Source organism: Heterodontus francisci, chromosome 24 (assembly GCF_036365525.1).
Source record: "Heterodontus francisci isolate sHetFra1 chromosome 24, sHetFra1.hap1, whole genome shotgun sequence".
In the NCBI taxonomy this organism is placed as follows: domain Eukaryota; kingdom Metazoa; phylum Chordata; class Chondrichthyes; order Heterodontiformes; family Heterodontidae; genus Heterodontus; species Heterodontus francisci.
This window is the reverse complement of record NC_090394.1, coordinates 17,882,629-17,908,213: the sequence shown is the minus strand read 5'-3', so window position 1 is coordinate 17,908,213 and position 25,585 is coordinate 17,882,629. Positions and strand designations below refer to the sequence as shown.

At 43.2% G+C, this 25,585-nt stretch overlaps 1 protein-coding gene across 4 annotated transcripts in view; it reads left to right on the top strand.

Moving 5' to 3' along the window:
- Positions 1 to 318: 318 nt before the first annotated feature.
- Positions 319 to 25,585, top strand: part of pigq (phosphatidylinositol glycan anchor biosynthesis, class Q) — a 66,219-nt gene continuing 40,952 nt past the window's right edge. The window contains exons 1-5 of one of the 4 annotated variants that reach the window (XM_068055733.1): positions 319 to 338; positions 10,916 to 11,635; positions 17,763 to 17,894; positions 21,233 to 21,353; positions 24,397 to 24,523. In XM_068055733.1, the coding sequence (XP_067911834.1) occupies positions 10,947 to 11,635; positions 17,763 to 17,894; positions 21,233 to 21,353; positions 24,397 to 24,523 (1,069 nt within the window). In that variant the 5' untranslated portion in view covers positions 319 to 338; positions 10,916 to 10,946. Of the gene's footprint in view, positions 339 to 6,042; positions 6,143 to 6,169; positions 6,332 to 10,915; positions 11,636 to 17,762; positions 17,895 to 21,232; positions 21,354 to 24,396; positions 24,524 to 25,585 lie in introns of those variants that run through there. The other 3 variants (XM_068055732.1, XM_068055730.1, XM_068055731.1) reach the window with 3 other exon arrangements.

Genomic DNA, 25,585 nt, shown 5'->3' with positions numbered 1-25,585 from the left:
CACTCACATTAAATACAGCACCAAATAACCAGATGAAAAGATCAACAAAAAATCTGCAAGTGGTTTGCATCTAAGTCAGTGCAAGTACATGGAAAGCAGAATCTGAATGTATAAAATAGTCGAACTTGAATTAATATGTGGAGTTTTGGAAAGCTCCAGAATATGATAATACAACGTTGACAATCCTACCACTCCCTACTATATCTTTTTACCATTTGCTGTTCTGACACAGCATTACACCCATCCAATCGACAACCCCAGTAACTGCACAATTATCATAACTCTAATGTTACATACAGATACAGAAATAATTTCCTGACAGGAAGAGGCTGTGTTTGGTAAGTACAGCTCTCTTTTCAAGCTCAGCTTCCTTCATTCACTAAAGGTACACTGGAATTTCTTTTAAGTCTTGGAAATGTACCAAAAACAAAGGTTTGTGTAGCAGAAACATTCTTTAAAATGCAAGGGAATCCAGGATATAGGGATTGGGTGGGAAAGTGGACTTGAGGTAGAAGATCAGCCATGATCTTACTGAATGACAGAGGAAGCTTTTGGAACTGTATGGCTTACTCCTGCTCCTATTTCTTATGTAAGCTTAAACTTGCCTCTGTTCATATTTAGACATTTTTCTTGATCTAATAGCTGTTCCATGCAGCAGCATCTGCGCTTCGTTTGGGATCTTCTCACACTCACTACAGTGCCAATCAACGATGCTGTATGCGGAGTCCCTGAGTCAACTGGTGAAGTAAAATTAAATCTCCTTTCCACAGACAAATGAGCTACACTGAAAAACTCAGTTTGAAGTTAGGGGAGTGTTGACATAATACCAGTACAGTGCAGCATAACTTTCCAGACAATGTTAATAGTACATTATTGGCATTTAATTGTTTTCAACTTGGTGGCATTAACTAGGGATTCACATGTGCTCAAATGTAGGACTAGACTGAAATTGTGGTTGTTGGGGTTTGGAGGTGCACATTTGTAATGTGTCAAGATTAGCCTCCAGTTCTATCCTTCACCCCCTGGTTATTTGAAATGTAACAGTTCATGGCTCTCTGAAAAAAAGAGCACTGAAAAATTTCCACAGCCATACAAATCTTAACACAACAGACTGCCGGTGGAACAGGAATAGAATCTAGTTACAGTCATAAGTTTAAACTAACTAGTTAGGTTGGTGAACTTTCTCTGAAGTAATCCTTTTAACTGCCAATGCATGTTAGATGGACTCTTTATTACTCCTTACTTCTCTGATTTCATAACGGCTCAGAATTTGATGGAGTGGGTCATGTCATTGAGTACCCCGTTAGTTAGCCTTTTCCCTCATGTTTCAGCTCAAAAAAAATTTTGCACTGCAAATTGCTGGAAATGTGAGCTGATAACAGGGGCAACAGGGTATCTGGGATCTTGTTAAATGACGGGACCAACTGTCTATCTCCTCAATCAATGAGAAGGAATGAGAAAGAAACTGAAGAATGACAGAGATGGAACTAGAGTGAATTAGAATCAAAATAAAAGCAAAATACTGCGGATGCTGGAAATCTGAAATAAAAACAAGAAATGCTGGAACCACTCAGCAGGTCTGGCAGCATCTGTGAAACTATCCCAGGCCCCAAACACTCCTTTCAGGTGAAGCAGCGATTTACTTGTACTGCTTTCAATGTAGTATACTGTCTTCGCTGCTCACAATGTGGTCTCCTCTACATTGGGGAGACCAAACGCAGTCTGGGTGACCGCTTTATGGAATACCTCCGCTCAGTCCGCAAGCAGGACCCTGAGCTTCCGGTTGCTTGCCATTTCAACACTCCTCCCTGCTCTCATGCTCACATCTCTATCCTGGGCTTGCTGCAGTGTTCCAGTGAACATCAACGCAAGCTCGAGGAACAGCATCTCATCTACCGATTAGGCACACTACAGCCTGCCAGACTGAACATTGAGTTCAATAATTTCAGAGCATGACGGGCCCCCCATTTAACTTTTATTTTTAGTTATTTTTTTTTTTTTACAATTTTTTATTTTTTTTTAATGTTTATTTCATTTCATCTTAGTTTGTTCAGTTTGCTTACCCACTGGTTTTTTTTCATGTTTGTACTTGCTGCTGTTCAATCTTCAGTCCGTTAACACCCTAAATGTACTAATGCTTTGTCTTTCAACACACCATTAACATATTGTTTGCCTTTGCTCCATGACCTTTTGGTCAGCTATGTGGCCTTGTCCAATCTACACCTTCTCCTTTGTTACCTCTTGCCCTACCCCCGCCTCACTTGCTTATAACCTTTGACATTTCTAATATTTGCCAGTTCCAAAGAAGGGTCACTGACCCGAAATGTTAACTCTGCTTCTATTTCCACAGATGCTGCCAGACCTGCTGAGTAGTTCCAGCATTTCTTGAATTAGAATCAATTCAGGTACAGAAAAATAAAAGGGGAAGAAAGATTGTATAAGATGAGGGAAAGGGTGCAAAAAGAAAAAGTAAGAAAAAAATGTAAATTTTGAACATCTCAGAACAATTTACTACCTGCAGGATTGAAGCTCCACAAATTCAACTGTTCCTTTTTTGGACCACCAAAGTTGAGTGGCATTCAAGGAATATAAATCTTGTTGATAAAAGAGCCCTTACGCTGTTAAGTACCAGCCCTTTCTACAGTTATTTACACACAAATGCAGCAATTTCTCGAAACTCACGGGGAGGTTGAGGGAAAGCTGCCATTTTCACAAAACTAATGGTGGAGTGGTGCAAATCCTCCAGCAATTGTGCCATGGTATTTCTTCCTAAACTCATTAAACTTCTTGTTATTTTGCCAGCAAATTTAGCCCATTGCATTTATGAAAAATGGAGTTCAGACATTCTCATATTTTACATTGAAAATTTATTTTACCTTGAAATATCAAATTATTTTTTGCACAAAGTATTGGTTGTGAGAAAGAAGAATTCCTCTTGGGGACCCCAGGAGGGAGAACAATGAGATCCTATCCAGCAAAGGCGAGCGGAACACGACACTCTAGAGAAACTTAAAAGAGATGCATACATTGTTGTGAGCATGCAGAGAGAGAGAGCCTTTTGAGGGTAGTAACTTGTGCTGAAGAAGGGATAGACACCTTGTAGATTTGGACAGACATGAGGGGGGGATCACTGTCACAGAATTGTTACAGCACAGAAAGAGGCCATTCGGTCCATCAGGTCTGCACCGTCTCTTCAAAAATGCACTTCATTTAGTGCCACTCCCCCACCTTCTCCCCATAACCCTGCACATTCTTCCTTTTTAGGTAACTATCTAATTCCCTTTTGAATGCTTCTATTGAACCTGCCTCCACCACACACTCTGGCAGTGCAGTCCAGATCCTAACTACTTACTACGTGAAAAAGTTTTTCATCATGTTGCCATTGCTTCTTTTGCCAATTACCTTAAATCTGTGCCCTCTCGTTCTCGATCTTTTCACGAGCAGGTATAGTTACTCTCTATCTACTCTGTCCAGACCCCTCATAATTTTGAATACTTCTATCAAAATCTCCTCTCAGCCTTCACTTCTCCAAAGAAAACAGACCCAACTTCTCCAATCTATCTTCGTAAATGAAGTTCCTCATCCCTGGAACCATTCTTGTGATTCTTTTACGCACTTTCTCCAATGCCTTCACATCTTTCCTTAAATGCAGCGTCCAGAACTGGATGCAATACTCCAGCTGAGGCCGACCTAGTGTCTTGTACAAGTTCAACATAAACTCTTTGCTCTTGTACTCTATGCCCCTATTAATAAAACCTAGGATACTGTATCTGCAAACACAAGACGTCTGCAAACACGACATGAAGTCCTGTGACATTGAATACAAGTCATGGGAGTCGGTTGCCAGCGATCGCCAGAGCTGGCGGACAACCATAAAGGCGGGGCTAAAGAGTGGCGAGTCGAAGAGACTTAGCAGTTGGCAGGAAAAAAGACAGAAGCGCAAGGAGAGAGCCAACTGTGTAACAGCCCCGACAACCAATTTTATCTGTAGCACCTGTGGAAGTGTCACTCTAGAATTGGCCTTTATAGCCACTCCAGGCGCTGCTTCACAAACCACTGATCACCTCTCGGCACTTACCCATTGTCTTGAGACAAGGAGGCCAAAGAAGACTGTATGCTTTAGTAACCGCTCTCTCAACCTGTCCTACCACCTTCAATGACTTATGCACATATACACACAGGTCCCTCAACTCCTGCACCCCCTTTAGAATTGTACCCTTTATTTTATATTGTCTCTCCATGTTCTTCCGACCAAAATTAATCCCTTCATATTTCACCACACTGAACTTCATCTGCCACTTGTCCGCCCATTCCACCAACTTGTCTATGTCCGTTTGAAGTTCTATACTAACCTCCTCACAGTTCACAATGCTTCCAAGTTTCCCATCATCTGTAAATTTTGAAATTGTGCCCCGTACACTAAGGTCTAGGTCATTAATATAAATCAGGAAGAGCAAGTTTCCCAACAAATTACAGGAGGACATTAATACACTTGCAGAATAGGCAAATGAAGTTCAACAAGGATAAATGTGAAATAGTACAGTTTAGTGGGAAGAAAAAGGTCACTTATTACCTGGAAGGTTCAAGTCTAGGCAAAGTAGAGGATCTCAGAGTACAAATACACCAATTGCTAAAAGTGGTGCCACATGTTAGCAAGGCCATATAAAAGCAAACCAAGTCTTACCTAGAGTACTGCGTGCAGGTCTAGACACCATATTATAGAAAGGATATAGAGGCACTAGAGAGGGTGCAAAGATTGACGAGGATGATACCAGAAATGAATGGGCATACATATCAGTCTCTTCTCTTGAAAAATGAAGGCTGAGGGGTAACCTAATAGGGGTCTTTAAATTATTAAAGATTTTGATAGAAAGGATTTAGAGAGGGAATATTTTCACTTGTGGGGAGGAGCATAACTACAGGCCATCAATATGTGAGAAACGTAGCCCACTTAATAATAATTTACACCAAGTCAAACTCTGAAGAAGTAAGTTTATTTAACGTTCTTGCAAGATCGGGTGTCCTACAAGCAGGCACACCGATCAACATATTCAGTTCATGTTTATACAATACAAATCCATTTGTCCACGCCTTTATTTTACATTATTGGTTATAACATATTATGACACTAACCTATCCTATGGTTGCTACAGTCTCCTCCTCTGTTTACTTCTCCCCCTACTCTAACTTTCTAGCCCCTAACTCTTGTTTTTGTTTTACCTTATTTGGCTCTCCATTGCGTGTGTTAACTTGCAGCTGTCAGCCTTTATCTTAGTGGGGCAGTTTCTCATTCACTACATCCTTTGTTCTAACTCTTGCTGTTTTTTTTTTCTCTGCCTAAGCACAATTTTTAACTGCCGTACTGTCTCAAGGTCTTTTTTACATACCCTTATCAGTTCCCTTTTTCAGTGATTTCATTATGTTGTGTAGAAATGACTTCTTGGTAATTTTCCACAAGCTGTATAAACAACATTTCAGTATTTTATATTTCCACAAATATAAGATTGCTACCAAGAAATCCAATAGGGAATTTTGAAGAAACTTCTTTACCCCAAGAGCAGTGAGAATGTGGAACCTGCTACTACAGGGAGTGGTTACAGTGAATAGTATAGATGCATTTAACGGGAAGCTAGACAAGGATATGAGGGAGAAGGGAGTAGAGAATTACGCTGATAGATTTAGATGAGGGAACATGGGAGGAAGCTCGAGCAGAGCCTAACTGCTGGCATAGCCTGTTTCTGTACCATATATCCTATGTAATCCCATGTATGTGGTAAACCTTCTCAATCACCATGTAAACTTGTTGTGCTACCTTTCGGGCTGTGGACATGCAGTCCAAGGTCCCTTCACCCTTCTCACTAACTAAACAGACTACAATAAAAGCAAAATACTGCAGATGTTGGAAATCTGAAATAAAAACAAGAAATGCTGGAACCACTCAGCAGGTCTGGCAGCATCTGTGGAAGGGTCACTGACCCGAAACGTTAACTCTGCTTCTCATTCCACAGATGCTGCCAGACCTGCTGAGTGGTTCCAGCATTTCTTGTTTTTATATTAAACAGACTACAACCCCGCCTGCGATGTTACTGCTTTCCATCTCAGACTGTCTGCGCGAAGCTGTTGGCCGGACCCAGAGTTTAAGGTCGGATGTGCAGCCGGGCTCATTTAGAAGTCGCCCCGCCTTCCGGCGCGATGTGATGGGGGAGAGCTTTTACCGGTGCACGCGCGCTGTTCGGTATCGGGGCTCTGTTGTTAGCGGCTTGTTCCCGGCTCAAGGGGAATGTTTGAAAGGGAAGATCATGATTGGCGGTAGGACAGCTTTGATGTTTCGGTGCGTCTCCTAGCCTTGGCTGCTCCGTTTCCATAACAACCGGCCGGCAGCGCGCACCAAGGGGACAAAACAAGAAGGCCGGGGCCGCGCTTCGGGAGCAGTGGACGGGAGCGCGCATCGGGAACAGGGGGTCGGGCGCGCCTCGGTATCACGGTGCCGCGCCTCTGGATCACGGGGTCGGGGCCGCGCCTCTGGATCACGGGGTCGGGGCCGCGGCTCGGGAACAGGGGGACGGGGCCGCGCCTCTGGATCACGGGGCAGCGCCTCGGGAACAGGGGGTCGGGGCCGCGCCTCTGGATCACGGGGTCGGGGCCGCGCCTCTGGATCACGGGGCCGCGCCTCGGGAACAGGGGGACGGGGCCGCGCCTCGGGAACAGGGGGTCGGGGCCGCGCCTCGGGATCACGGGGTCGGGGCCGCGCCTCGGGAACAGGGGGTCGGGGCCGCGCTTCGGGATCACGGGGTCGGGGCCGCGCCTCGGGATCACGGGGTCGGGGCCGCGCCTCGGGATCACGGGGTCGGGGCCGCGCCTCGGGATCACGGGGTCGGGGCCGCGCCTCGGGATCACGGGGTCGGGGCCGCGCCTCGGGATCACGGGGTCGGGGCCGCGCCTCGGGATCACGGGGTCGGGGCCGCGCCTCGGGATCACGGGGTCGGGGCCGCCCTTCCTGTTCCCATTACTGGTTGTACCGCAAACCTCAGGACCCGGGACGTTTACTGCTGGAGTTTAAACCGATGAAAAGAGTGATGGTGTGGAATGTATCCTCACTGCAATAAAGCGATAGGGTCATTGTAAGTCGATACCGGTGTGACCTGGCCCTGTTAGAATTACAGAATTGTTCCAGCACCGGAGGCCATTCGGCCCATCTTCACTCTGCCGGCTCTCTGAGAGTAATTCGGCCTGTCCCACTCTCCTGCCTCTTTCCAATAGTACTGCAAATTTTTTCTCTTCAGTTAATTATCCAATTCCCTTTTGAAAGCTGAAATTTAATCTGTCTCCATCACAGTGCAGTTAATCAGTTAATGTGGTTGTTGGAGGTCAATCATCTGAGCTCCAGGACACCAGTGCAGGAGTTCCTCAGGGTAGTGTCCTTGGTCCAACCATCTTCAGCTGCTTCATCAATGACCTTCCTTCAATCATAAGGTCAGAAGTGGGGATGTTCGCTGATGATTGCACAATATTCAGCATCATTCGCGACGACTCAGATACTGAAGCAGTCCATGTAGAAATGCAGAAAGACCTGGACAATATCCAGGCTTGGGCTAATAAGTGGCAAGTAACATTCACGTCACACAAGTGCCAGGCAATGACCATCTCCAACAAGAGAGAATCTAACCATCTCTCCTTGACATTCAACAGCATTACCATCGCTGAATCCCCCACTATCAACATCATAGGGGCTACCATTGACCAGAAACTGAACTGGAGTAGCCATATAAATACCGTGGCTACAAGAGCAAGTCAGAGGCTGGGAATCCTGAGGCGAGTAACTCACCTCCTGACTCCCCAAAGCCTGTCCACCATCTACAAGGCACAAGTCAGGAGTGTGAAGGAATACTCTCCACTTGCCTGGATGGGTGCAGCTCCAACAACAACGCTCAAGAAGCTTGACACCATCCAGGACAAAGCAACCCGCTTGATTGGAACCCCATCTACAAACATTCACTCCCTCCACCACCGATGCACAGTGGCAGCAGTGTGTACCATCTTTCAGATGCACTGCAGCAATGCACCAAGGCTCCTTAGACAGCACCTTCCAAACCCGCGACCTCTACCAACTAGAAGGACAAGGGCAGCAAATGCATGGGAACACCACCACCTTCACGTTCCCCTCCAAGTCACACACCATCCTGACTTGGAACTATATCGCCGTTCCTTCGCTGTCGCTGGGTCAAAATCCTGGAACTCCCTTCCTAAAAGCACTGTGGGTATACCTACCCCAAATGGACTGCAGCAGTTCAAGAAGGCAGCTCACCACCACCTTCTCAAGGGCAATTAGGGATGGGCAATAAATGCTGGCCTGGCCAGTGACGCCCACATCCCATGAATGAATTTTAAAAAATCAGTAGACATATGCTGGCCTAGCAGACCCCATGTCACAATTTGTGTTTATTTTATATCTATATAACCACTGAAGGAAGACAATCACATTGTTAACAGGTGTAATGCAACAATATACTGCTTAAACAGTGATATACAGTCGGGAGGGACTGGGAGTGCTCAACATTGACTCCGGACTCCATGAAGTCTCATGGCATCAGGTCAAACATGGGCAAGGAAACCTCCTACTGATTATCGCCTACCACCCCCCCGCCCCCCCCTCCCGCCCCCTCAGCTGATGAATCAGTGCTTCTCCATGTTGAACACCATTTGGAGGAAGCACTGAGGGTGGGAAGGGCACGGAATGTACTCTGGGTGGGGGACTTCAATATCCCTCACCAAGATTGGCTCGGTAGCACCGTGATTGACCGAGCTGGCCGAGTGCTAAAGGACATAGCTGCTGGACTGGCTCTGCGGCAGGTGGTGAGGGAACCAACAAGAGGGAAAAACCTGCTTGATCTTACCGTCATCAATCTACCTGTCGCAGATGCCTCTGTCCATGACAGTATTGGTAGGAGTGACCACCGCACAGTCCTTCTGGAGACAAAGTCCCGACTTCACATTGAGGATACCGTCCATCGTGTTGTGTGGTACTACCACCATGCTAAATGGGATAGATTTCGAACAGATCTAGCAGTGCAAAACTGGGCATCCATGTGGCACTGTGTGCCGTCAGCAGCAGCAGAATTGTACTTAACCACAATCTGTAACCGCATGGCCCGTCATATCCCTTACTCTACCATCACCATCAAACCGGGGGATCAACCTTGGTTCAATGAAGAGTGCTGGTGGGCATGCCAGGAGCAGCACCAGGCATACCTCAAAATGAGGTGTCAACCTAGTGAAGCTACAACACAGTACTGCTTGTGTAGCAAACAGTGTAAGCAGCATGCGATAGAGCTAAGCAATCCCATAACCAATGGATCAGATTTAAGCTCTGCAGTCCTGCGACATCCAGTTGTGAATGCTGGTGGACAATTAAACAACTAACTGGAAGAGGTGGCTCCAAAAATATCCCCACCCTCAATGATGGCAGAGCCCGGCACATAAGTGCAAACATTTGCAACAATCTTCAGCCAGAAGTGCCGAGTTGATGATCCATCTCAGCCTCCTCCTGAAGTCCCTCGCATCACAGATGCCAGTCTTCACTTGCCTGGATGGGTACAGCTCCAACAACACTCAAAAAGAAGCTCGACACCTTCCAGGACAAAGCAGCTGGCTTGATTGGCAGCCCATCCGTAAACATTCACTCCCTCCACCACCAGCGCACAGTGGCAGCAGTGTGTACCATCTACAAAATGCACTGCAGCAACTCGCCAAGGCTCCTTCGACAGCACCTTCCAAAACCACGGCCTCTGCCATGTAGAAGGACAAGTGCAACAGATGCATGGGAACTCCACCACCTGCAGGTTCCCATCCAAGCCACACACCATTCTGACTTGGAAGTAGGGGCGGCACAGTGGCGCAGTGGTTAGCACTGCAGCCTCACAGTTCCAGGGACCCGGGTTCGATTCCGGGTACTGCCTGTGTGGAGTTTGCAAGTTCTCCCTCTGTCTGCATGGGTTTTCTCCGGGTGCTCCGGTTTCCTCCCACAAGCCAAAAGACTTGCAGGTTGATAGGTAAATTGGCCATTATAAATTGTCACTAGTATAGGTAGGTGGTAGGGAAATATAGGGACAGGTGGGGATGTTTGGTAGGAATATGGGATTAGTGTAGGATTAGTATAAATGGGTGGTTGATGTTCGGCACAGACTCGGTGGGCCGAAGGGCCTGTTTCAGTGCTGTATCTCTAATCTAATCTATATCATTGTTCCTTCATTGTCGCTGGGTCAAAATCCTGGAACTCCCTAACAGCAATGTAGGTGTACCTACAACACATAGCCTGCAGCAGTTCAAGAAGACAGTTCACCACTTTTTTAAGAGCAATTAGGCTTGGGCAATAAATGCTAGCCTACCCAGTGACGCCGACATCCCAGGAACGAATAAAAAAAAAAAAATTTGGCATTGAAGGAGGGGTAGGGGCTGAGTGAGATGCTTGGTCATTAAGAAAAGGAAACTGAGATTGTCTTTCTACTCGAGGATAATCTTCAGCATATATTTGTAGGAGTTAAATTGGCAGATTATTTGATATGGGGTCAAGAGTACAGGCATTACAGCCAAGCCTATTTCTGCCCATATATGTGCACAAACTAAGATTCATTGAGCAGCAATGGCCCTAGCTGATTTTGCCCTCTGAGGGTACTGAAGGTAATGTGTAACACCATTACAGCCATGCTGGCTGTGATCAGTCTATATGGATTGGCTGCACACCACATTGATATGAAACCATTGGGGAAATGTGTCATTTTAATTGTAGTGATTGTTATCAGTGTTCCACATGAAAATTATTCAACTAAAAGTGATTGTTAAACACCAAACTTTTCATTAAAGATCACTGTTTCAGATACAGCAGCTTCAGTAACCATATCTGTATTTTTCTTTACAGACACAACGCAAAGAATTTGTGAAGTCATAACATGGTTATCAAGGTGTTTTTTCCAAGTTGTTGCCCTGAAGCAGAAAGTGGCCTACTGATAGGTCGTTGGATTCCAGAGCAGAGTTCTGCAGTTGTGTTAGCAGTAATTCACTATCCTTTCATCCCTGGCCAAGTGAAGCAGTACCTATTGCAGATTAGGAATGTGACTAAAGTAAATGTTTCAGTGCTTGGGTCCTGGAACAGCCATAACTCCCAGGCAAAAGAAGACCTCAGCCAGTTTCTGGAAGATCTGAGTTCCATCTTTCCACATGATCTCTGGTTCCAGTTGACACAGGAGAAAGAAAACAAATCAATTTTCAACTATCAAGTAGTTCAACAAGACAGTAAGAAAAACAAGGAAGATGTTATCTTAATCCACTATGATCAACGCAAGGTTATGCTGTCAAAGTTACATTTTCTGGACACTAAAATCTCAGAGGGCAATCATAATGCTGGAGTGGAGTCAGAAGCAATTACCTCAGATTTTGCCACAATATTTGATACTGTCGCTAAATGCGAGCTATTGTTTATGATTGATAAATATGATGAAACTCCGATTAAGTTTACTCACTGGCAGTCAGAAGGACGAGAAGCTAGTGTTGTTGTAGAACTTGTGAAGCAAGCATCAGTTCCTGTGTGTGTGGTACTCTCGTTCCTGCTGTCTTTTCTATCTACTATCTGCAAAAGCAGGTAATTCATATTGGAGAAAATTGAAAAATCAGCTCTAATTTTACTTAATTTTTGGGCAACTTGCCTATAAATTAGGCTTTTTGTAACCTAGGGTAAAAGTTATTTTTTTTTTAATGTAGGCAAAAGACAAGAGAATTTGTATTGCAGACTTTGTGGGAACTAGGTGTAGTCTGCTTGAACTCTTGCACTTTGGTCTTTTTTTTAGTAGCTGTCCAGCAAGGTGCTTCGCTGTCGAGCTTTAATTGCAAGAAACTCCTGGAGCTGAAGGGTGTGCCAGCCCAGCCCACTATCCATACTCCATTTTAACTGTAATGCACATATAGGTGATGAAGGCTAATTCCAGCTTCAATATTAACATCACCAGTGAAATTGGAATAATCAGTGTAGGTTATAGTGGGTGTAAAATTTTCACAAAACACAGAACCTCATAAAGCATCTTTCAAACGCTTTATAATCTAAAGTAACCTTGAGTGCAAATATAGTCTACTTTATAAAAAAAAGTTGTTGTAAAGCTTCGTGTTTTATAAGGTACTGAATAGGAAATTGGAGGGAAGAGAAATATAAGGTTCATTGTTGGGGCAGAATGCAGAAGGTTTTAGTTTGCATTTAACCTGTGCTGTCCCTAATCAGTGGCTGTTGTTGACAAGAATAGAAAAGTGTTACTAAAACAAGGCTAAAGTGAAAAAGCAAAAGTTTAAGAGATCTCAAACTACTTCCCATCAAACAATGGCTGCATTGCAGACTGTCTTTACCTTAGCTTGTACTCAAAAATAAATAACAAGATTGATCTGAGGGCTTGACAGGGTAGAAGCTGAGAGACTGTTTCCACTGGCTAGACCTAGGGGGCATAGTCTCAGGATAAGCAGTTGGTCATTCAGGACTGAGGTGAGGAGGAATTCTTTTCCCCGAGGGCTGTGGATGCTCTGTCAAGTTTATTCAAGAGTGAGATTGATTGATTATTTTGGACACTAAGGAAATCAATGGATAGGGCGGGAAAGTGGAGTTGATGTAGAAGTTCAGCCATGATCCTATTAAATGGTGGAGCAGGTTTGACGAGCCACATGGCCAACTCCTGCTCTTATTTCTTTTGTCCTTGTGTCCTTATGTAATGGGCCAAACCAAGATTAGCTACTGCAAAACAAGCTGTCTTGTTTGTGGTGCTGGCAGCCTGATTGTACCCAAATGAAATAACCTGCTCATAGTCAGGAAATGTTTAAAGCTAATTTCTTTCTGCAGTTGTTTTATCGGTGTGGTTGAAGTTTAAAAGCCATACACATTTCAAAGTTATATGACTCCACAAATTTAACGATATTAATCAAAATGATTAGTTCTTGTAACATTCACAGTCTAAGTCAGATCACCTCTTTTTAAAAAAAAAGCCCAATAAAGTCTTGTTAGGGTGGAGTAGGTTTGTCCTGAAAAATGTAACACACTTTTTAGCCAATTTTGGCATCAAACGTCTCTACCTCATGTACAGCACAAGTTAAGTGACAAGTCAAACTTTCTCTATTTTGCCACAACAATGTGCTTTAGATCTAGCCTCAGGAGAATATTCTTTGCTGTACCAGTGTAATATCATAAATTTCCTACATCAGTCTGTTTGAGTGAGAGTGCCAAATTGGAAATAGTTTTATTGTATTGGCCAAATACTGAGACTGATCCAACTAATTCCATGTCAGATTCTTAAAGCCAGCAAGTAGGAGAATTATAAACCCATAAATTTAAGTAGGATATATTGATGTGCTGTGTCATGCTTTTGAAATATTGCAACAGAAAATTTGTAAAATTAAATGCTTTTTATTCCTGTGTTCCAGCTTCAGTCTGTCAGTTGTGGAAACAGAGAGTAAGGATACCTGTATAAAAGTCATTGGACCTGCTCTGAAAGGGGACAACAATGATGTGCCCGAACCCCAAAGCACCCTGAGATTCCAGGCATGTTGAGGCCATTCCTGTCTTAACGGCTGGAGCTCATTTGCATAAATGCTCCCCAAGTCTCACTCGAACCCAGCTATATACTTTACCTGGCCAGCGGGTGGAAGCAGGAATTTGGCAGATGGAGGCTACAGCTGGGAACCTGTGAGGACAGTCCCTTCCAGTCAGTGTAAGGAGGGGACTGGAGGCAATTGGGGAAAGGAATGGTGCAGAGGTGGGCAGGCAGTTGAGGGGGATTTCCACCTCGATGAGTGGAAGTCTGGTGCTGGGGAGGTCCAAGGACTCCATATGGGGCCTGCTCCTCTTGGCCCACAAGGAACAATGTTCCCTTTAAAATGTAGTTGTTGTGCGCAGTCCCTTTTAAATATTTCTTTGTGGCTGTGCACATATTATTTCTCACAGAACAAGGCCTACACAGTAACTTTCAGGCTGCTAAGCAAAAGTAGCCCCCGCCTGCCTGTTGTGGAAACCTTGGCAGGCTTGAAAGTCAGCAAAGATTTAATGGTGCAGGGTGGGAAGTGAGTGTCATAAGGTTGCTAAGTCGACTCAGTCTAATTTTAACCCTTCCCACACACCATTCTCACTTAGCGAGGAGGTTTAAAATCAAGACCATTCTGTGTGGGTTGAGCAGATTTTTTTTTGTTCAAATAAAGTAATAAACTGAAGAAAAACCTATATACTTTGTTTTAAAAACAACAAAATTGTAGTTTATGCACTTTTAAACTTCAATGTAAACCAAAGTGATTTTTTTTTACCTCTATGGCTTGTAAAATATAGTAATTACTAAAACTTTAAATTCACCACATTAAGTCTTCATAAAAACATGGAATTTTGAAATTGACAGTTATTTCCTGCATAAATGCAGGTGTGAGACTTTGGACATATTACAGCTTCATGCCTCCTATTAATAGCTGAATAAAACCATTGTCGATAGATAAATACTTCTGATGCCTGGAAGAAAGATTGCAGAAAGGAGCCTTGCCTCAAAAGGGGGGTGCACTCATACTTCATCCAAACAGATGAGATTTGAGCTGTGGTAATGTTTCGATATGGTGAAAGTCATGGAGACTATCAAATAATCTTTACTGAAACTGTGATGGTCCCACTTTTCTAATTGCAACAGTTTCCTGCCATCACAGAATGCTACTATTGATGTACTTGCACTGTGAAAACAGACTCAATACTGCTGGTGTACTGTGAATGATTTTGTGATAGTACCACTGCATTATCATGTAGTATTGCTTTGTTGTTCTGCTCTGTGACTCCTGGTAACTGTACAGGAGACCAAATAACATCAGTACTATTGCTGTAGTGTGGGTTAGAAACAGGTGCAGCATTTAGGAACATAGGAACACGAGTAGGCCGTTTACCACCTCGAGCCTGTTCATCCATTCAGTGAGATCGTGGCTGATCTGCGACCTTGATCCATGTACCTGCCTTTGTCCCATATCCCTTAATACTTTTTGCTGACAAAAATTTATCAATCTCAGTTTTAAAATTAACAATTGATCTAGTATCAGTTGCCATTTTCTAAAGAGAATTCCAAATTTTAACCACCCTTTGTATGTAGATGTGTTTCCTAATTTCACTCCAGAAGCTGCTGGCTGTAATTTTTAGAGTATGCCCCTCGTCCTAGACTCCTCAACTAGCAGAAATAGTTTCTCTCTATCTACCCTATTTATTCCCCTTAATATCTTGAAAACTTCAATCAAATCACCTCTTAACTTTCTAAATTCCAGGGAGTATAACACTAGTTTGTTTAATCTCTCCTTGTAGTTTAACCCTTGGAGTCCAGGAATTATTCCAGTAAATCTACACTGCACTTCCTCCAAGGCTAATATATTCTTCTTAGCACTTCCACCAAAGCTACTAAGTATCATCACCTCATTCCATGACCATATGAAAGGCACAATTCAGCATAGCGGCGCCTCATCAGACCCCTTTCCTATCCTGAGTGGTGTGAAACAGGGCTGTGTTCTCACACCTACACTGTTTGGGATCTTCTCCCTGCTGCTCTCACATGCGTTCAAGCCTTCAAAAGAAGGCATTTTCCTCCACACAAGATCAGATGTAGTTTGTTCAACCCTGCCTGTCTAAGAGCGAAGACCAAAGTACGGAACGTCCTCATCAGGGAACTCCCCTTTGCTGATGATGCTGCATTAACATCCCAAAAAGAAGAGTGTCTGCAGAGACTCATTGACAGGATTGCAGCTGCCTGCAACGGATTTGGCCTAACCACCAGCCTCAAGAAAACAAACATTCATGGGACAGGACGTCAGTAATGCTCCATCCATCACTATCGGCGACCACGCTCTGGAAGTGGTTCAAGAATTCACCTACCTAGGCTCAACTATCACCAGTAACCTGTCTCACGATGCAGAAATCAACAAGCACATGGGAAAGGCGTCCGCTGCTATGTCCAGACTGGCCAAGAGAGTGTGGGAAAATGGCGCACTGACACGGAACACAAAAGTCCAAGTGTATCAAGCATGTGTCCTCAGTACCTTGCTCTATGGCAGCGAGGCCTGGACAACGTATGTCAGCCAAGAGCGATGTCTCGATTCATTCCATCTTCACTGCCTCCGGAGAATCCTTGGCATCAGGTGGCAGAACCGTATCTCCAACGCAGAAGTCCTCGAGGCGGCCAACATCCCTAGCAGATACACCCTACTGAGCCAGCGGCACTTGAGATGGCTTGGCCATGTGAGCCGCATGGAAGATGGCAGGATCCCCCAAGGACACATTGTACAGCGAGCTCGTCACAGGTGTCAGACCCACCGGTCGTCCATGTCTCCGCTTCAAAGACGTCTACAAACGTGACATGAGGTCCTGAGACGTTGATCACAAGTCGTGGGAGTCAGTTGCCAGTGATCGCCAGAGCTGGCGAACAGCCATAAAGAGTGGCGAGTCGAAGAGACTTAGCAGTTGGCAGGAAAAAAGACAGAAGTGCAAGGGGAGAGAAAACTGTGTAACAGCCCCAACAACCAATTTTATCTGCAGCACCTGTAGAAGAGTCTGTCACTCTAGAATTTTTATAGAGAGCAGCACAGTGGCGCAGTGGTTAGCACCGCAGCCTCACAGCTCCTGCGCCCCGGGTTCAGTTCTGGGTACTGCCTGTGTGGAGTTTGTAATTTCTCCCTGTGACTGCGTGGGTTTCCGCCGGGTGCTGCGGTTTCCTCCCACAGCCAAAGACTTGCAGGTTGATAGGTAAATTGGCCATTGTCAATTGCCCCTAGTGTAGGTAGATGGTAGGGAATATGGGATTAATGTAGGATTAGCATAAATGGGTGGTTGTTGGTCATACAGACTTGGTGGGTCGAAGTGCCTGTTTCAGTGCTGTATCTCTCTATGACTTTGACTCAATGACTGAGAATTGGCCTTTATAGCCACTCCAGGCGCTGCTTCACAAACCACTGACCACTTCCAGGCACTTACCCATTGTCTCTCGAGACAAGGAGGCCAAAGAAGAGGAGGATGTGGCGCCCAGAACTGTTCACAGTGCTCCAGGTGTGGTCTAACCAGGGCTTTGTATAGCTGAAGCATGACTTCTACCCCCATGTATTCTATTCCTCTAGACAATAAAGGCCAGTATTCCATTAACCTTTTTGATTATTTTCTGTTCATAACATTTTAATCCATGTACCTAGACCCCCAAGTCTCATTGGACGTCCCCTCTTTCTAGCTTTTCACCATTTAGAATGCACCTTGTTCTATCCTTTTTAGGTCCAAAGTGGATGATCTCACATTTGCCTATATTGAAATCCATTTGTCATAGTTTTGCTCATTCATTTAATCTATCAATATCTTTTTGTAATTTTACACTTCTATCTACACTGCATACAATGCCACCATTCTATGTGTCATTGGCAAATTTGGATAGATAGTTTTCTATCCCATCATCTCAATAGTTAATGAATGGAGTGAATAGTTGAGGCCCCAACACAGATCTTGCGGGACGCTAGTAGTCATGTCCTGCCAATTAGATTGCCTGTACATTACCTCTATTCTCTGTCTGCTTCTGCTCAGCCAATGTCCTAACCAGATCAATAATTTACTTTCAATTCCATGGATTTCAATTTAGCTAACAGTCTCTTATGAGGGACTTTATCAAATGCCTTCTAATGCAGCATTACTGAACTGTGTTTACATTATGCATGAGAGATTAAAGAATGTTTTTTCTGTCCTTTTGCTGTAGAGTATTAAACATGTGGCCTCTGCAATTTTTATGGAGCAAGCTCTCAACCTGCGTGCAGCTTGCACATCGCTTGGATCACTTGCAGACAATCGCAAGCAGTAGAAAAGCACAGAATCACTCAGAGTTTATGAGGTACAGTAGGTTTTTTTAAACAAGATAAGCCGGATACTTAACCTCATCATTAAATTTTGAGTTATTTAGCCAAGATGCCAACTGTACATCCAGTTAGATTGACACCCTGGGATAGAAGGCCAAACAGTATCCAAGAGTCTGTTCTTATCAGATTAAGATGGACTAATTTCTATAACTGTGAATGACAGTTTACACACGCAAACATCACAACAGGAAAGAAACCACGTCAATTTTTAATTCTAGGATATTACTGCTACTTTAAAATTGTTTTAAATTTATCATTTTAATATGTGGTTTGTTAAATGTTCTATGTGTCCTGTAGACACTTTGTGAAGATATTTGCCAGGCTATTAAGGCATGCAGAGCTTGTAATACCACAACCAGCTTTCTTGCTGTTGAGCTACAACTTTTACTAATTTAAATTACAGGAATTAACAGGTCTAAAGGCATCTGGTTTGCAAAGCTAAAGCAAATAAAATACTTGCAATTTACCTTTCTAAACTATATGCCAACTTGACATTTTTGGATTAGTTAGAGGCCATTTGCCTTTGGGATATGGTAGTTGTTGACAGGTTACAGATCAGTACCCCATCCTGTTAGCTGGTAGTGTTTTGCTTTAGGGATGTGAAGAAAATAGGACTAAAACAAAACACTTTCGGGGGAATAAATAAGTTTGTAGCATAGTGTTTTCAAGGAGGCCTTAGAGATTTATGACTACAGTCAGAGCATGAGGAGTCAGGACAAGTAATAATGATTGCAAACTGGCTACAAAACAGAAACTGGGAGTAGAGGTTAAAGGTGGTTATTCAAACGGGTGGCAGGTGGGAAGTGGTGTTCCACAAGGGTTGGTGATGGGACCACTGTTGCTTATCATTTATTTAAATGATTTGGACCCTGAAATTGGAAATAAAATGTAAATATTAACAAATGATTAAAAGTATCACCGCTATTAATTATGCAAACAAAGCACTGGAGTTCATTTCTAGAGGAACAGTATTCAAAAGCAGAGAAGTTATGTTAAGCTTGTATAGAAAAGAGTTGTCCGACGTGTGAGGGGGGCGGGGGGGCGTCTTACATAGGGTGCCAGTGAGACAATTTCGGAAAGACAAAGGCAATAAAAATTTATCTGTTGATCAAAACAACAACAAATGCACATTTTGGGTGAAGAAGCTTCAAAGTAGGTTAATTTATTGACTTACTTTCCCACCCCTCTCCACCACCCCGCCCGCCCTCTCTGCCCCCCTCCCCCCGCCTCTCTCTCCCCCCCGCCTCTCTCTCCCCCCCCGCCTCTCTCTCCCCCCCAGCCTCTCTCTCCCCCCCCGCCTCTCTCTCCCCCCCCGCCTCTCTCTCCCCCCCCGCCTCTCTCTCCCCCCCCGCCTCTCTCTCCCCCCCCGCCTCTCTCTCCCCCCCCGCCTCTCTCTCCCCCCCCGCCTCTCTCTCCCCCCGCCGCCTCTCTCTCCCCCCCGCCTCTCTCTCCCCCCCCCCCCCCCCCGCCCCCCCGCCTCTGAGTTGGAATCTTTTTTTAAAAGCCGGTCTGGAAGAAGAAGCCAATGCGAAGTTTCTCATCTCTGAAATGCATCTGCAGGTCAGATGGAAACCTTTGGTTGGCCGGATCCTGGCCCGCGGGCTGTATTTTGGACAATGCTGGTATGGAACCTTGGTTAGACCACGTTTGAAGTACTATGCAAAATTCTGGTCTCTATTATTACCAAAAGGGTATAGAAGCACTGGAAAAAATGCATGAAAAGATTTGCAAGGATAATACCAGAATTGAGAGGGTACAACTATCGGGAAAGACTGAACAGACTGCAGCTCTTTTCACTAAAGGTCTTCAAAATTACGAAGACGTTCATTCGCGTAGACTCTTCTGGTAAAATATTACAATAAACACTATCTTCCACCTTCTTGCAGCAGAGTTTGCTCCGTACTAACTTTCTCTCCTCATTCTCTCGTGAAAGATATTAACATCTGCTGGCGTATAGTTCCACAGCTGTCAGTCACCCCCTGACATCTTTCCCAGGTCACCATTCTTCATGTATGAATCTAGAGAGTGATTGTTAAGCTATTGAATTTTGAAGGCACTACAGTCAAGCCCAGTCTTTCCCCTGCATAATGTTCACACACAAGCACTTTTCAGCATAGGTCAATGTGTATAGCAACAACAACTTGTATTTATATAGCGACTTTAGCGCAATAAAATGTCCCAAGGCGTTTCGCAAACTATGAAAGAGAGCCACATAAGGAGTTATTGGGGCAGTTGACCAAACGCTTGGTCAAAGAGGTTGGTTTAAAGGAGTGTCTTAAATGAAGAAAGTGAGCTAGAGAGGCCGAGAGGTTTAAGAAGGGAACTCCTGAGCTTGGGGCCTTGGCTGCTGAAGGCATGACCACCAAAGGTGGAGCGATTAAAATCAGGGATGTTCAAAAGGCCGGAATTCGAGGAAAGATATCTCGGAGGGCTGTAGGGCTGGAGGGGATTACAGAGATAGGGAGGGGCAAGGCCATGGAGGGATTTGGAAATAAGAATGAGAATTTTAAAATTGGGCCAATATAGGTCAGCGAGCAAAGGGGTGATGGATGAGCGGCATTTGGTATGTGTTAGGACATGGGCAGCAGAGTTTTGGATGACCTCAAGTTTGTGGACGGGAGAATGTGGGAGGCTGGTCAGGCGTGCATTAGAATAGTCAAGTCTAGGATTTAGCAAAGGCATGAATAAGGGTTTCAGCAGCAAAAGAGCTAAGGCAATCAATGGTGGGTCCTTGGCTGCCTCTCCCACCCCACACACAAGCGCCGCACACTTTTTGCCCTCCTATAATCTTAGCATACTGGGACAACTGCAGTACTTCCATTGACACCACAGCTGAGATCAGCTATCTTAAGTACAGACTCGATATTGTAGCTGGAATCTTCATGTCTGTATGTCTCAGATGCATACCAGCTCTACCAGCTGAGCAATCAGGACAACGGGTGGAATTGTAATTCTAACAGAATTGTTATTTTTTGAAGATTGGGTGATGAGTTTTATTTCGTGAAAATTTGGAAACGGGCTGGTATGTATGTGCAGTACTAAGCCATGGTCAATAAACTATTTAATTTTAACTTTGTGCCTGTCAATAGCTTTGGCATTTCAGTTTTTTTTTGGCTTTTGAAAGTATTTAATGAGAATATATTTCAGGAGCTCCAAACTCGTGTGCACTTCAGATAATTTTTAAGGTTCTGGTAACCAGACATCATCATTAGGCATCATATTATTAACTAGTCACTAAAGTTGTCCATTTTAAATTTGATAAGACAGCATTTACAATATGCCAAAAAACATTTTTTTTTTAATTTTCTTCTAGAAAAGCCAACCTCTTTGTTTCATTCCTAATTGACGTGGGCCTTGGATTGTTGCTGATCTCTTGGCTTTATCAGAAGAACCGCATTGGCCAGTTAGCGGATGCCCTCGTTCCCGTTGCTGATGTAAGACATTTTATATCTGTTAACTGTGTGAAAAATGGGACCTGTTGAGAGAAACTTTGATACCACTTTCATATCCTTTTATTTAATTTATAAACATTTTCTGAGTGATTCCCCAATGACTCAGAATGGTTATTGGTAAGTGGCTAAATCATACAGGAAGGGTCCAGGTTTAAGCTCTGACTTTTGCTGGGTTAACTGACCTCAGGCTACACAGATGATGACTTTTGAACTATCAAAGATAGTAATCCTGCTCCATATTACTATCCTTGTTGCAAAATATGGATATGGACAATTGTACAAGATTAGGTTTGACAGTAATATCCACCCCATTTCTATGGCCAAGTAGTCTGCAGACTCTCACTGTAAAAGTTCAGCATTAATAGTGGCCACTTGGCTAAGGTACTCGTGAATATCTGGCATCTTTGGAACACTGCATCAGCACAGAGTCATTACTTTCAGAAGAAGAAATGGGATAGCAGGGGAAAAAATTCTAGACAATTTGTATTAAAAACAGAAAATGCTGGAAATACTCAGAAGGTTAGCCAGCATTTGTGGAGAGAGAAACAGAGTTAACGTTTCAGGCTTGTGACTTGTTTAGGTCCAGACAATTTGACTCAGTTCAGAAAAACTCCTCAATTAACAAGCAAGAGTTTAAATCCCAACTTGTAATCATAGTTGCAGGCAGGACTTTACACAGAATTTATAGCATTGCCAGTATTTATGCTCCACATGAACTTCCTCCCACAATGCTTCATCTAACACAATCAGCATACCTTTCTATTCATTTCTTCCTCGTGCATTCATCTAGATTCCCCTTAAATGCATTAAAATTCTTCAAAAAGATTGCAGGGGAGCATGTATAAAAGACACAAATATCCAGTTCAAATTACAATAAGGTCCTATTCTTATAAATCATATACTTAGATAATCGAGCAGCACAGGCACAGCCCTAAACATAAGATACTCCGATCACTTACAGGAGTGATTAGCATTGCTGTAGCCAAAAGTCTAGAATGTGAGTTTTTCTTCAGTGAATTGCCTAAGTGCTGCTCTGGTAGTGAGCCAAGGAGCAGTCCTGCCACTATATCTGTCTGCAGGCTATATCTTGCCGCTCTCTTGATCAAGAAAAGTAGTTTGAATTTGGGGAGTTTGCTTGTTTTTTGGGAAAGGGAGGAAGAAACACATGTTGGATATTTCTTTGGGAAAAAAAATTAGTGACCATTGCAATCACTCGGATTTGTAAGTGGGGAAAAGGCATGTTGGTTCATAATTCAATTATAGGGGTCACCCTACGGTTTTGACTTCAGCCTATGTTTGTTTCCAAAAGCTGAATTTAGGACAGAGCAGCTCTGACTCACTGTATTTTGGAGCGTAGAATATACTTAGATATGTTAGTTGTTCATACAGTTAGGACTGAGGCGGGAGGAGTGCGCTGTTAATTCAGTCCCACTTCTCCACAGGTTACAACATATCAAATTTTCCCACTAACCTTAATAGCCAGTTAGATGCTCTATTTGACCCCAGAATAAAACACACCAATCAGGTTTCTTTAATAAACTACAAAATTATTTGTTTATGATAAACCAAGTCTTAACCCAATCATGAAGTAACTATATATACGCGAATTGAAGTATTAAAGCCTCATTTTATATCCTAGCCTTCACACACACTCACATACATCCAAAAACTGGTTAACTGGGAAAAAAAAGGGATTTTTGTTTACAACTGTTATAAAGAAATAGAAGGAATTTAAAAAACGTATACTGAATATAGAAGTTCTTGGTTTTGGCGAGGTGTCCCAAAGTCGAATATTTGGCTGCCACCAGGAATTTTTCCAGGCAAGGTTGATGAGCAGTCTGTTTTCAAATTCAATGAAATTCAACTGCAGAAGGCTTCACATAGGTCTTCCATCAGGTGTGCAGCAACAGAGTTTCAGTTCGCCCACACATTTGATTCAAAGTCCTTTTTAAAGATATAAGGTTTCTGCAAGCACTCAGGATGTCTTCAAAAATACAGGTGGCAACAGTACAACTTCATACAAGGGATTCTTCAAAGACAACAGTTTTCTTCTGAACTCCTGGCAGGTCCGTATCAAATTCCAACTGCCTGTTTTTAATCCAAAAGCAGCATCTTCTAACAGTTCAAAGTGAAACCAAAACAGTTACAGGAAAGTCCCAAGCTAATCATAAATTCTCTCATCACAACAAAGAATAGCTCTTCAGTCAAACCCCTTTGGTGGTTACTTGAAATCACCTGCTTTCCAGTAAAAAACTGTTTACTGGTCAGCCTTTAAAAAAAAACACCCAAAGTTTAGCCTCTTCAGTTTGAAAATATAGATTCCAGATGAATCAAGTGTCCATGAAATCCCTTCTCAGTTTTCAAAAAAATATGGATTCCATGTTTAAAAAAAAAAGTGGTAGTTCCATAACAATACAAGTGTTCAATTTTATCCATCTGACCAGAGAAAGAGAAGTTTTAGCAGCAGAGTTGCCCATGGGCTGCTGACATTAAATTGGGCAAAAACATCGGATATGAATTTTGTGAAGAATGTTAAATATGTGATTTAACCTAGAAGTGTGTTCGACTACAATTAAACCTAAACTGAAGCCGTGGTGTGAAACTAAATTGTATTGCAAATGCATCTACAATTACTGGTGCCAGACAGTACCAGTGGAATATACAGCAGCTATGCATCAAGCTAGGTGGCAAAGGACTACTTCCCAACACTGGTGTCAGACAGTACCAGTGGAATATACAGCAGCTATGCATCAGGCTAGGTGGCAAAGGACTACTTCCCAACCAGTTAACATTTAATGTTAGAAGAGCATGGGCAGAAACTTTACTGCTCTGCTAACAGTAAAAGCATTGATAATAAGTTTTTAACGTTATCCAGTTAATCACCTGGGAGTTTTTTGAATATGGTTTCACCAGGCTGGTGTTATACTGTATGTAATGTAAAGTCTAAGCCTGTCAAGCGTTTTCCATGCCAAGAATCTGTGAAGATTCAACATTAATTAACAATATATATTTTTTTTTCTGATAGCATGTTGCCAAGGAGTTGCAGGAACTACTAGAGTGGCTGATGGGAGCTCCTGCTGGTTTAAAGATGAACAAAGCACTAGACGAAGTACTGGGACGTTTCTTCCTTTATCACATCCATCTTTGGATCAGTAAGTAGTTCTATGTTCCAGTATCTCTAAAACTGCCACTTGCCTGCATAACAGTGACTGCACAGCAAAAGTAAGTGATTTGGGATGTGATGGTTTGTCCTTCCTTGAGTCTAAAGACAAAGATGGTTTCGATTTTCACAGTCATTAACTAACAGAATACACATTTCCTCAAGCAAAAAGCAAAAGATCTGTAAATCTGAAACAAAAGACAAAAGTGCTGGAAACCCTTAGCACGTCAGGCAGCATCTGTGAAGAGAACACTTTTGTCAAAACAGTTTGATCTCTCCCAGATGCTACCTGACCAACAGAGTTTTCAGTTTTTCTGGGGGTTTTTTACACACTTCCCTCATATAATTTGAAATTCTTTCCTTCTTAGTGCTTTAAAGTTCTTAACAAGTGCAATTTCATTTGGCCAAACCCATTGGAATTAGTGTTTAGTTGCACAGATTATGCTTGTTTTAGTTATTAGTTACTGACCACCTCCAGGCGCTTACCTATTGTCTCTCGAGATAAGGAGGCCAAAGAAGAGTTACTAGTGTTTTATATGTAAATTTCCTGTTTTGTTTCTCCCCTCCACATCATTTTAGTTGTTGGCAATTTTACTAATGGTTAAAAATAATAATCACACCAATTGTAACCTCCCATCTATATTGATAAAACTAGTGGTTCCATCAAAAGACAAAATTTTAAGACACTGCTAGTCTTAAGATAACAAATTTACCATGGCTGCAGAATTCTAAAAGCCATATTAGTAGCAGGGATAGAATTACCAGCTGTAACATTACTGTATTTGTTCATGAGGCTTACATATGGCATTCTATATTAGTTGCATTTTAGGTTAAAATGCTTTTTGAACAGTCATTGAGCAAAAGAGTTAATGTTCCTGATGATGTCAGGAAGACTGGAGAGATTTTTCAGTTTGCTCTTGGTGAGCTTAAAGGGAAGCAAACCCTTGAATGGAGTTAAAAATTCTCTTCAATTTTGTCCCCCTGTAGAGCACTGTTGCTGCCAGGAAGTGCACACAGATCACAAGATTTATTGTCTGTGGCTAAGTTTTATCCA